At 34.2% G+C, this 13,534-nt stretch overlaps 1 protein-coding gene across 9 annotated transcripts in view; it reads left to right on the top strand.

The window, feature by feature from the left end:
* Positions 1–13,534, top strand: part of ZNF638 (zinc finger protein 638) — a 135,188-nt gene that overhangs the window by 110,104 nt on the left and 11,550 nt on the right. For all 9 annotated transcript variants that reach the window (XM_069583641.1, XM_069583642.1, XM_069583645.1 and 6 more), the window contains 5 exons: positions 1,011–1,139; positions 2,322–2,363; positions 2,865–2,999; positions 5,530–5,655; positions 8,150–8,187. In XM_069583641.1, the coding sequence (XP_069439742.1) occupies positions 1,011–1,139; positions 2,322–2,363; positions 2,865–2,999; positions 5,530–5,655; positions 8,150–8,187 (470 nt within the window). The remainder of the gene's footprint in view (positions 1–1,010; positions 1,140–2,321; positions 2,364–2,864; positions 3,000–5,529; positions 5,656–8,149; positions 8,188–13,534) is intronic.

A 13,534-nucleotide genomic window follows, 5' to 3' on the forward strand; every position in this document is an offset into this window, starting at 1 on the left:
TCGAGATGGATAAAAATTGAAAAAGAATAAATTTTTTAATATAAGAATTTTATGTGATAATACATTGAAATGGGGGAAATTGTGAAACTCTGGGAATAAATAATGCAGATTCGTAGTTTGCATTATATACTGAAGTGAATGTGCACAAACATAAAATCCAAATACCAATCTAGATTATTTATGCCCAGTTTTGATTAGAGTTGAATAGACAAATAAGTTTTTTGAGATTTAATATTTTTCTAGATGTTATGTGGAAAAATACCAGATTCACTCATATAAAATTTTAAACATTTTTGAAATTAAAATTAACATAAAGCAAAATTGAAATAAATGATTTTTAAAATATTTGTGTAAATGGGAAACAAAAGATTTGTATGAACATGCTATAACATACTAAAAGTTTGATAAATATGCTGGCTAATGACATAAAGAGATAATTCATTTTAAAAAACTATAACTATAAATAAAATTTTTCACCTCATTAACTATCAAACATATGGAACAAGGTTCAATCGTTTTACTTACCCAGGTATGAAAATTAAAACCAAGTTGTATGGTATTCCAATTTTATACTTAAGAAAATGACAGAACATAATTTGATAACCATTACACATTTCTTTGGTTCTTTCATTCCTCATATTTCTCATATTTTGTCAATCATTGAGTTTGTTTACTTGATTCATGTTCATTTAATGTCTGCTACATGCTAAATACTGCTCTAGGTAGTAAGGATATAGTGATGAATAAGATAAATAAGATTTCCTTAGTGTCATTTACTACAGTGTCCCTTGTTATTCCTCTTTAGTATTGCCTTATGAATTCAGTCATTATTTCTTGGTTTTAGTTGTAGTGTTCTTAGTGTGTAGGTCTTACCTTTCTAAGGAATGCATTTTTTATTTTAAAAATATTTGGTAAGTTATAAAATTCATCTGAGTCTTAAGTATTATATTTTTTAAGGAGAAGTAACTTAATAAGACTTTTTTTTGTTCTTCTAATTTCTATTTTAAAAGGCATTTATAGAAATAAATAGAAAATCTGCAGATTCTATGGTAAAATTTTATACCTGCTTCCCAATATCAATGGATGGAAATCAACTCTCAATAAGTATGGCTCCTGAAAACATGAATTTAAAAGACGAGGTAAATAATAGATTTACCATCATATTTACTAGAATATTATTAAAATTTTTAATCAAATTCATTATAATCTGTTTTGTTTTCTAGTTTTCTTCTTTAGGTCATGTGTTTTTTCTCAGACACTAAGAAAGCATCTCCCTGTTTCTCCATAGTCTCCCATCTCATTGTTTGAGAGTTACTTCCCTATTGGGGGAATCCAATCCCTCATGTATGGTGGAAGGGATTATTTCCTTTCATTTCTCATAACCAGCTGGTGCTAGGTCTGATCTGTTTTAACTCCTGAAATTTCTGGAATTTGCTCTCTCTTCATCCCATTCACCTGTGCTTCACCTTTAAGACGCATACTAAAAATAGTTGTTTGTTATATGCTCTGCCTTCACTTTTGTCTCCCTCAAAACCTTTTTCACAAAGTCATGACACTGGCATAAAATTCAAATTTATTTGAATTTAACTGATTTAGAAATCCTTCATTGTTTCTGTGTGGCCTGCAAACATTTACTGCTAAGAGGCGCATCAAGCAGAGATACTAGGAATCTCTAGAGAAAGGTGGGAATGCATGTCTTTTGAAAAAACCTTCCATAGAGAATCATTCTAATGTGATATAATTGCTGGGGTAGTTTTATATATGTCAGCATTGAAGAGAAAAAAAATTTAAGAACTCTTGTCTCATAAGGTAAAGTTTGTTTTCTGTACATTTAAGCCTTTCATCAGCTAGCTTCTTCCAGCTTTGATGTCTTTGTGTCGTGCCACTGTTGGCCTCTTTATATAATTCAGTAGCATCAGATTGCTGTACACTTAATAACCTTGTGATATTTTTTTCACTAGCTTATATCTCTGTTCTCATCTTCGAGTTTGCTTTGTAATTTGAGTTCTCTTACTGTCTGCTAAATTAGATCTCTTATTCCTTGTATGTGAATTTGAGTGTCTTTCCCTAAATGGTACCCCATTACTAGTCTTTAATGTTCTTAGGGGAGTAGGAAGAATTAAAGTCTATGGTCGGGTGTGACTTAAATAACTTTTGTAGGAAGAGGGAAAGATTTTTGGAAGGAACAGAAATTTTGCTTGACTCTCATTTTATGAGGTAGTTCTTAATGCTTGTTCATATTTTATTATAAATCTTGACTAATTAAATATATAAATAAGAAAGAGTGTGCACCTTCAGTCTTCTTTATTTTGCCTTTCTAGGAAGCTATATTTACAACCCTGATTAGAGAAAATGACCCAGAGGTAAATTTTGCATTTAAATGCTCTTGTGCACTTGTTTAATTGATAAAAAACATTGTTTGTTTTATTGTTTTTATCTGTCAAGAATTAAAGAAAATCTTGGCGCTAGTTTTAAAATAATTGAAGTGATGGAGATGTCATATGAGTCTTCTCTTGGTGAAAAAAAATTAGAAATAGAGGATAAAGGAGTCCCTAATGTGAAATATTTTTTAGATTCTGGAACCATATTAACTGACCTGCGTAAATATTGGGTATGTTAGGTATTTTGAGTAAATGTTATGTTGATAGAAAAAAGATTATACTTCCTTTTTTAGTATATTGTTTCACTGATCATTCAGATATAAAATTAATACCACATTATCTTTACCTATATAGTCATTTTCTTACTCTTGTGAGAGGATGTCACCTGACCTCTGAAAAATTAAATTATCGTTAATCTGTGTTTTATAGTTTGATACTTAAGCTGTGTGTGTGTTTCTAATGCTATCTCTTAAAAAACTACAGGTAAATATAGATAAAATTTACGATCGATTTGTACATCTTGATAACTTACCGGAAGATGGACTTCAGTGTGTACTTTGTGTCGGACTTCAGTTTGGGAAAGTGGATCACCATATATACATGAGTAATAAAAACAAGGTAATGAGGTCCCTTCTATTTTAGCTGTATATCTTGTAGAGAATATGTTCAGTTCAGTCACTCAGTCGTGTCCAACTCTGTGACCCCATGAACCACAGCATGCCAGGCCTCCCTGTCCATCACCAACTCCCAGAGTTTACCCAAACTCATGTCCATCGAGTCGGTGATGCCATCCAGCCATCTCATCCTCTGTTGTCCCCTTCTCCTGCCCTCAATCTTTCCCAGCATCAGGGTCTTTTCAAATGAGTCAGCTCTTCGCATCAGGTGGCCAAAGTATTGGAGTTTCAACATCAGTCCTTCCTATAAACACCCAGGACTGATCTCCTTTAGGATGGACTGGTTGGATCTCTTTGCAGACCAAGGGACTCTCAAGAGTCTTCTCCAGCACCACAGTTCAGAAGCATCAATTCTCCAGCGCTCAGCTTTCTTTATAGTCCAACTTACACATCCGTACATGATCACTGGAAAAACCATAGCCTTGACTACATAGACCTTTGTTGGCAAAGTAATGTCTCTGCTTTTGAATATGGTATCTAGGTTGGTCATAACTTTTCTTCCAAGGAGTAAGTGTCTTTTAATTTCATGGCTGCCATCACCATCTGCAGTGATTTTGGAGCCCCCCAAAATAAAGTCAGCCACTGTTTCCCTATCTATTTGCCATGAAGTGATGGGACCAGATGCCATGATTTTTGTTTTCTGAATGTTGAGCTTTAAGCCAACTTTTCCACTCTCCTATTTCACTTTCATCAAGAGGCTCTTTAGTTTCTCTTCACTTTCTGCCATAAGGGTGATGTCATCTGCATATCAGTGGTTATTGATATTTCTCCTGGAAATCTTGATTCCAGCTTGTGCTTCCTCCAGCCCAGTGTTTCTCATGATGTAGAATATGTAGCTGAACTCTATATTCAGTATGCTGTGCAACTTTTAATTCAACTTCTGAACTGTAAACATTATTCAGCCTCAGAACAGAATTATAATATACCATCTTATTTTCTCCTGGGCTGTAATAAGAAGGAAGAACTCCTAGTTTTAAGGGGAAATAGAAACTTGCACAAGGTAGAAAGATAATGTGTGCAAAGACCATTATCTTATGGGGAAGTTTAGACTTGAGTTCATCTAGCCTTAAGTACCTTTGTGACCTTAGCTAAGTTGTTTACACTTTTAGTTCTTGTTTGTAAAAGGAAAGAATGTCAACCAGGTATTTTCTAAAGTCCTTTCCAGTGTTAAAACACACAGAGATAACTCTGTTAAGTTATATGTAAAGAAGTAGAAATAATCATTCCTTATTTTCATAATTTGGCTAAAGCCAAAAGAATAAATCCTTTTTACATTTGCTGTACCCTTTGTCTTTTCTTAATTCAGCCATGTGCCCATGAAAATTAGGGCTTCATTAACTATGTATTGGGGCTTCCCAGGTGGCTTAGTGGCAAAGAATCCGCTTGCTAATGTAGGAGATGCAGGAGACATGGGTTCAATTCCTGAGTTGGGAAGAGCCCTGGAGGAGGAAATGACAACTCATTCCAAATCCTACGGACAAAGGAGCCTGGCAGGTTACAGCCCATGGGGTAGCAAAGAGTCGGACATGACTGAGCAGACATGGACACAACCGTATATTACCTAGTAAGTTCGAAAGGGTTTTATAGCAAACTTGACAGTATTTGCTCCATAAAATACACCCGATCTACCAAGTAGAAGTGAAGTGAAGTGAAGTTGCTCAGTTGTGTCCGACTCTTTGTGACTCCATGGACTGTAGCCTATCAGGCTCCTCAGTCCATGGAATTTTCCAGGCAAGTGGAGTGGGTTGCCATTTCCTTTTCTAGGGGATCTTCCCAACCCAGGGATCGAACCCAGGTCTCCCGCACTGCAGGCAGATGCTTTACCATCTGAGCCACCAGGGAAGCCCGATCTACCAACTAGTAGATACTAATTCTTTTGACATGTTTAAGAAATTTCTTTAATTATGTTTGTCAAAGTTGAGTAGTGTTAACCATATTTACATTATTGTTCAGCCATCACCACTCTCCATCTCCAGGGCTCCTTATAAACTGAGACTTCCTGTCCATCAAACAGGAACTCCCCATCCCTCTTTTTCCTAGCTCCTGGCAACCACCACTCCACCATTCATATTTCTGTCTCTCTGAATTTGATTATTGATATTTTAGGTACCTCATATAAGTGGAATTGTACAATATTTGTCCTTTAGTGTCTGGTTTATTTCACTTAGCATAATGTCTTCAGCATGCTTTGTAGCCTGTGTCAGAATTTCCTTCCTTTTTGAGGCTGAGGCTGATAAAATATCCCATTATATGCATGAACCACATTTTATTTCTACTCATCTGTTGGTTGACACTTGTGCTTTTGCCTTTTGAATGTGTGAATAATACTGTATGAACATGCATGTACAAATACTTGTTCCAATTCTGGCTTTCAGTTCTTTTAGGTATATATTAAAAAATGAAATTGCTAGATCTTATGGTAATTTTACTTTTAATGTTTTAAGAAACTTAATATTTTTTTGTCTTCTCTAAAGGCAATTCTTCAGTTAGATAGCCCTGAATCTGCTCAGTCAATGTACAGCTTTCTGAAACAAAACCCACAGAACATAGGTGACCATGTGTTGACCTGCACATTATCTCCAAAGATGGACTCATCAGAGGTAAGATTATTTTGTATCAGTTTTTGTTTGTGCTTTTAGAAAATGAAGGAGACATAAAGGTTATTCTCCCAAAGTTAGAGGATATAATCTGAAAGTAATTTTGAAAATTATTCTTGGGCAGTAGTCAAACTGGTTATGAGTTTAGATAGTTTGTTTTAAAATTTTATTTTGTGATCACTATTCCAGTTTTTATAGTTTATGGAACAGTGTGAATTTGTCTAAATGAGAATAAATTGAGGTAATCTTAGGAAATGTAGTGTATATGGTCAGAGCAATTCAGTATCCATAGCATGGTTATCTCCAGAATGCAGAGTCTACACTGAGTCCATTTTTACTTCCTCCTGATAGAAGTTTGTTGTTTTATTTTAAATTACTTATAAACTCTCTTCTTATATAAGAAATAAAATTTTACAGTTTCTTGGCTTGCACCACAGTAAAAACACTGTCGTCGTTGTTACTCAGGTCATAGAACTTAGTTACTATTTGTTGAATCTGCTCTCAGAGCTGTTTTTTCTCACATTCTGTTCTGAATTTTTGGTCATTTGCTTTGTAAAGCACCTGTATACCTCTGCTTTTCTTTTTATTGGTCTTCTGAGTTACTTCTGTTATTTCTTGGACTCTGTATCTCCTATTCTCTTGGATTACTTTCTGTTTGCTAGAACACATTATCAACTAATTTTCCCAGAAAGTATGTGTGGCCAGTAGACCTTTTGAATCCCTACATATTTGGAAATGACTTTATTTTTCTCTTACTTATTTCATTGGTAATGTGTTTAGGTGAAGAATTCTTTGCCCATGCTGTTCTTTTATTGTTTGTTTTTTTAGTGGAGTAGACAGACTGTTGATAATTCACACACACACATATACACCTTATCTATTATAAAATAGGCTAACTGTAATATATTGTGTGTGTGTCAGGTGGTTAAAAAGTGCTGTAAAGTACTGTGGAGACAAATCAAGATAAAAGGATACAGAGTGCTGAATGACCGGGTATGCCAGGGGGATATGTGTATTTTAGACTGGTCAGGCCCCTCTGAGAAAGAATTATTTGAGAAACCTAAAAGAAAGAAGAGAGCAAACTCTACTAACATAGCAAGGAGAAGAGGTTTTTGGAGAAAATAAGCACCAAGGCCTTAAGGACAGTTTGGTGATTTGGGAGGATCAGTATGATTAAGTACAGTGAACAAGGTTTTAACTTGGTTTGGATTTTATTTCCTACGTTCTGCAGATCTAAAAATTAGTATGTTCCTTCACCTGAGGAAAATTTTTCTCTTATGTCTTTGAATATTCTCTTCAAAGTTTAATGTTCTGTCTTTTTGAAAGTAGCACGTGTATTGATACTTTGGATGCTATATCCTATTGAATTTTTAAAATTTTCAGAACAGTTCTTAAGAGAGTATTTTTTAGAGCTGTTTTTAAAGGAGTTCTCTGAAATATCTTCAGTCAGTTTTGTATGCTTAACTTGTTCTCTCTTGTGCATTTGTTTCTCTTACTAATTTATGAATAAAGAAGCAAGTTAGCTAATACAGGTATCTGGTATAGATTTCCTTCACTATCATATAGGTTGGTTTTGTTTTCTAAGAAGTTTTCAATAACAAGAGAAAACTGTTCGTAAGCACTGTGGATAGGGTTTATACTGCCATCTCTAGTTTTCTTTATATATCATTACAATGTAGATGCAGTACCTTACCAGGTATCCTAGTAAAGAAGGCCTTTACTCTGGGATGTCAACTCTCACACCAGGAACCTCTCTAGAAATAGTATTCCATTTTTATATAATATAGTACTCTGCTTTTAATCTGACAAGATCTAAAGAGAGATCATTCTCAATTCAGCACACATGATTCCCACAGAAAAAGCCTCCAGCTAGTATGTAAAGTTCTGAAATGTGGATATTTTTGCTGTTTTGTTCAGTGATGTATTAAGTGCCTGGATCAATGCTTGGTACATAAGCACTGAATTTTAATTCCTGCTTCTTTCATTTTGGGCTCCAGGACATTGCTTTCTTGGTGGTTCAGATAATATGTTTAAAAGGATTGTTGTTAAAATTTGTCCAGCATTTCTATATGTTTTGTATAGAAAGCTTTTTAAGTCAACTAGTCTCCCTTATTAATAGAAGTCTTTTAAAATTATAATTTCACACACAAAAGATGTTGGTATTTTAGGTTTTTATTCTTAGCAGAAGTGGCATTGCCAGGCTTTTAAAGTTAAAATTTTTCCTATTTACTATCAGCATTATGGAAACTTATTTTTCTCATTAATTTCTGTATATCATTTATTCTGTATAACCTTATTTAGAGCTCTTTAAAAATGGGGGGGAAGTTCTAGAACATAATTATATGGACACTGAGAACTACCTGTTTTGATATATTTTTAAGGTATGGTTTTGTCTTTTTTAGCTTAGATTTTTAAGAACTGAAAGCACTGCAGTGATGAATTAAATATTTGAAATCCAGTAGAATAGACGCTAATAAAATACGGAATTATATTACAGGTGAAAGCTGAGAAAGACTCAGAACTAGGAAAGGAAAGGTATGTTTCTTTACGTTTGCTAACACTTTTTATAAGTTGAATTACTGAATTTCTATATTTTATGGTAATTGTTTACTTATAAAAAGTTTATCTTTCATGATAATTTTGTGTGTATATGAGTGTTGTCAGGGTGTGTTTTGTTTTGTTTGAGGGTTCTAGGGGCCTATGTTTGACTTTGGGGCTTTTTGTTACTGTTGTTTTTGCTCTCTTTGAGATATTTACTGAATTTTTTGTTTTTAAGAAAAGAGAATGTATACACACAGTTTGTATTAAATGTATAAATTTGACTTCTTCATAAAATGTTTTACTAAGACTTGAACAATTCAACTGTGTTATCATTATTTGTTAGACTTTTCTATTCCAAAATAGTTAGGCACAGTAGTAAATTTTCAGTTTTTTTATAGAACCCTTTGAAAGCTCATTGAGTTTTTAAAATGAAAAAGATACCTTTAGTGTGTATTTTGGTATAAAACAAAATAATAAGTACACTGCTTTATATTTTCAGAGGTTGAAAGTTTGTTCTTCAGAGTCTATACAAACTAGTAACTCAACCACTTTTTTGGACCATGTATGGTATATCCTGCGATTAGTGACTTTCTCATCCTGATAAATATCATACTCATTACCACCTTTGTCCTACCGCTGAATAACCCCCCGTTTTACTCCTCATCATTGAGAATCACTCATTGAGAATTCTTTCCCTTTTATAGTAAGGAGTTTACCCTTATTTCTTAGTCAGTTGTAGTAAGAGCTTATCAATTTGAAAGAGGAGTTTAAATGTTTAAATATGGGAAGTTTATCTTACTTGATACACTGCCTAATTATAAGATGCCTGAAAAACAGAATATCTTACAAGTTTTTGTCTGAATTTTTATTAAATGAGACTTTGAAATGGTAAAGCTGATTATAAGTATATTTATAAGCAATAGATTTGCTATATAGGTTCACGCAGACTTTTTAAAGTTGCACATCATTGTGCCAGTTATATTTACATGCCTAAGAAGTAGAAACCAATAGCAGTGTTTGCTATAAAAGCCTACAAAGGGCTGAATAACCACATAGTGCCACATGTGGTAGTATAAATAGACCTGCAGTTTGGGCACAGTAACTGGCTGGTAAGTAAGTAGGCTCTTCCAAAAATCCACTTTATATATTTCACTTGACAGTTTCTTTCATGTGTGAAAGAATAGTTATTGTGTGTGTTTTTGTCATTTTCTCTTTCATTGTTTTGACTTGTAAAATCAGGTGTGTCTTAATTTACAGATAGTTGTCTGAGCTTATAAAAAGAATTTTTAAAGTTCTAGCACTAATTTTTAAGTTTCCATCTTGCAATAATTTTTTCTGATATGTATGACATTAGAGAAAAGAGACATGGGATATTGCTGAATACTTCACGTTTCTTTTTTCTCTTTTTTTAATTCACATTTCTTTATTGGAGTGATTCTGAGAAAATACTGATGCTTGTTACATTTTTTTTGTTAAAGCACTTAAATGGATACTAATTCATTAATGTGATCCTCGTTTATAATTAATGTAAAGTGTTTGCTTTTTAAAAGAAATCTCAAATGGATATATTAATAATTTAATAAAGTTCTGCATTTTACCTGTTCTAACTGCCCCCCATGTCAGCATTATTTATCATGTGATTAAGACTGCAAATAAGGGCGCAAAATGAAGTGTTTCCAAGTTCATTAATAATGTTGGGAAAAACTCAGTGGCTGTAACTAATCTTCAGTGTTATGTCTCATTCTAAAGTTTCTCGGAAGTATGTTGTTTAGTCGCTAAGTCATGTCTGACTTTGCGACCCAGTGGACTGTAGCACGCCAGACTTCCCTGTCCTCTACTATTCCTCCTGGAGTTGGCTCAAACTCATGTCCATTGAATCAGTGATGCTGTCCAACCATCTCATCCACTATCGACCCCTTCTCCTGCTGTCAGTCTTTCCCAGCATCAGGGTCTTTTCAAATAAGTCAGCTCCTCCCATTAGGTGGCTAAAGTATTGGAGATTTCAGCATCAGTCCTTCCAATGAATATTCAGGATTGATTGCCTTTAGGATTGACTGATTTGATCTCCTTGCTGTCCAAGGGACTCTCAAAAGTCTTCTCCAGCACCACAGTTTGCAAGCATCAGTTCTGCTGCACTCAGCCTTCTTTATGGTCAAACTCTCACACCATACATGGCTACTGGAAAAACCATCGCTTTGTACCTTTGTCAGCAAACTTATGTCTCCACTTTTTAATATGCTGTCTAGGTTTATCAAAGCTTTTCTTCCAAGGAGCAAGCAATCCATTTAATTACATGGATGCAATCACTATCCACAGTGATTTTGGAGCCCGGGAAAATTAAATCTATCACTGTTTACACATTTTCCCCCATCTATTTGCCATGAAGTAATGGAACCCAATGCCATGGTCTTCATTTTTTGAATGTTCAGTTTCAAGGCATCTTTTTCACTCTTTCACCCTTACCAAGAAGCTCTTAGTTTCTCTTCACTTTGTGTCATTAGAGTGGTATTATCTGCATATCTGAGGTGGTTGATACTTCTCCTGGCAGTCTTGGTTCAAGCTTGTGACTCATCCAGCCCAGCATTTCATATGACATACTCTGCATATAAGTTAAAGAGACAGAGTAATAATATATCGCCTTGACTTACTCCTTTCCCAGTTTTGAACCAGTCTCTTCTGTTTCTGGTTCTGTTACTTCTTGACCTGCATACAGGTTTCTCACAAGGCAGGTAAGGTGAATGAAGTAGATGTTTTTCTGGAACTCTCTCTTGCTTTTTTGATGATCTAACGGATGTTGGCAATTTGATCTCTGGTTCCTCTGCCTTTTCTAAATCCATCTTGAACATTCAGAAGTCCTTGGTTCATGTATTGTTGAAAACTCGCTTGGAGAATTTGGGGCATTACTTTCCTATCGTGTGAGATGAGTGCAATTGTGCGGTAGTTTGAACATTCTTTGGCATTGCCTTTCTTTGGGATTGGAATGAAAATTGACCTTTCCAGTCCTGTGGCCACTGCTGAGTTTTCCAAATGTGCTGGCATATTGAGTGTAGCACTTTATCAGTACCATGTTTTAGGATTTGAAATAGATGCGCTGAAATTCCATCACCTCCCCTAGCTTTGTTCGTAGTGATGCTTCCTAAGACCCACTTGACTTTCACACCCCAGAACATCTAGATGAGTGACCATACCATTATTGTTATCTGGATCATTAAGACCTTTTTTGTACAGTTCTTCTGTGTATTCTTGCCACATCTTAATCTCTTCTGCTTCTGTTAGGTCCTTACAGTTTCTGTCCTTTATTGTGCAAACATGGAAAGTGTGTGTATGGGGTTAATCTTTGATCTCATGGCCAGCTTTTATTGTATACCTTCTCTGAAGGTTTTGAAACCCTGGTGTTATGGTGGGGTGGGGATAGGACGGCGATGGGAAATTAGATACTTCTGTACTGAATCCTGCCTTCCTGAAGTCCGTTTTTGGTCTAGTTTCCAGAATATGGTTTTGTTTTCTTTGATCTTTTAAGAGACTGATTTTTTGACTCTGGTGTGAATAATTTCGCTTATTTGACTTCTCAGACTGACTCTTCAAGCTAACTTGGTGAACACTGAAGCTTTTTCCATATTAGCCAGAAAACTAGATACTATTTGAATCCTGTGAAGAAAGCAGTATAATTTTAAAAGACTGACACACAAGAACAAATACAGAATTAAGCTATTTTCCCAAGTAGGCTTATGCTGTCTGTCAGAAGTGTGGACGTGCATAATTATTCATTATGTTAAAAAGATAATAGCTTTTTAAATTTATTGACAAAATTGAAATATGGTGGACAGGAAGGACTTGCTATATCCTAGAGCCAGGAATCAAAATCACCATTTTTCTCTTTCTGAAGCCCAATAAATTGGTAGTTTCATATAGCCCTAACTTGTAAAGCCTTTAGGGTTAATGTGCAGTTCTGTAATGAGGCAGGAATTTGAATTAAATCATTATTGGAAATCAGTCTCTTAAAAATGAAACTTATAAATGAAGTTATAAATTTATAATTTAAAAATGAAAACTCACTTTTTGAGAAGTAATAATTACATGACTGCTTTAATTGAATATCACAGCTTTTTCTTATCTTTGTCATATTTGTGCTTGCCAACAAGTTTTTTCTTGACTTGTGTTAGAATTTGGGACATCAAAAATCAGCCATTTTATATTTTAGTATAAGGGATATGAATTATTTCAAATAAAAGTCTTTAAATCTTTTCAGTATACAAAGGATAGCTTATACATGTGAATAGAATATTATTTGATTAAAGTCTATGGTTACTGACTTTTTAGTTTAAATATTTCTTGGAACTCTTTGCCTTAACAGCTTTCCTATTCAAGAGGTGTTTCTCTCATCTCTTAGGAAAGTTTTCTCCTTTGGAATTTTAAGTTTACCATCTTTGAGGAAGAGAGAAATTGTTTATTGGCTCATATGATTAGACCCTAATGTATAGAAGTTTTTCCAAACTTTTGAAATATTATTAATAATATCTCACAGTATATTTTGCAATATTATCTGTATTACACAGATAATACATCATCTTGCAGTAACTGAAGAGTAGTATATCTTTAATTATTCTCTATAACTGGAAAGATTTAATGTCTTTCTTCTTGTGATATAGCAATGGCACCTACATACTTTATAATAAGACTACATGTTTATATAAAGATGATCTTATCAGCTTTGCCACTAACTTTAAATTTCTGACAAGAGTATTTAAAAGATATTTCCCAAGAAAGTTTTCTTGTAAGTATTACTAATAAATACAGTTCTTGGGAAAGTAAAGACAAATCTGTTTCACATCCTAAAGAAAGAGGTGACATGTTAAGAGTGTGAACTTGCACTTTCTGTTTATGTTCCTGTTTGGTAAGGCTCACTTAGAGAATTGTAAATTTTAAAGCATGAGTCGTTAGTTTTATGAACCATGAACATATTTTACTGTTGGGAAGCTAGGATCTAATAATAATTTGCAATGTCTTGAACTCACATTTAGCCTTTTAATATCGGGGGATGGGGGGGTGACACAGAAGGGGAAAAAATGGTTATAACTTACATGGGTAAAAGGTTCATACCAGTGGTTATAATATTGCCATTATTTCATTGAGCTAAAAAGAAATTATTACTGCAGTGGAGGCTCTTTTTAAAATTTTATATTATCTATATATTTACATCAAAACTTCTTAACCATTTTAATGTTGATTGACTGGATTTCCCAGTGCTTATCGCTATTGCATTAGGAAGTCTTAACAGTTACCATAGGCAGGGTTATTTATAATGGTTGAATTCTCATCATAGTTTGATTTTTGTTTGTGT

This window comes from Ovis canadensis, chromosome 3, assembly GCF_042477335.2.
Source record: "Ovis canadensis isolate MfBH-ARS-UI-01 breed Bighorn chromosome 3, ARS-UI_OviCan_v2, whole genome shotgun sequence".
NCBI classification, from domain to species: Eukaryota; Metazoa; Chordata; class Mammalia; order Artiodactyla; family Bovidae; genus Ovis; species Ovis canadensis.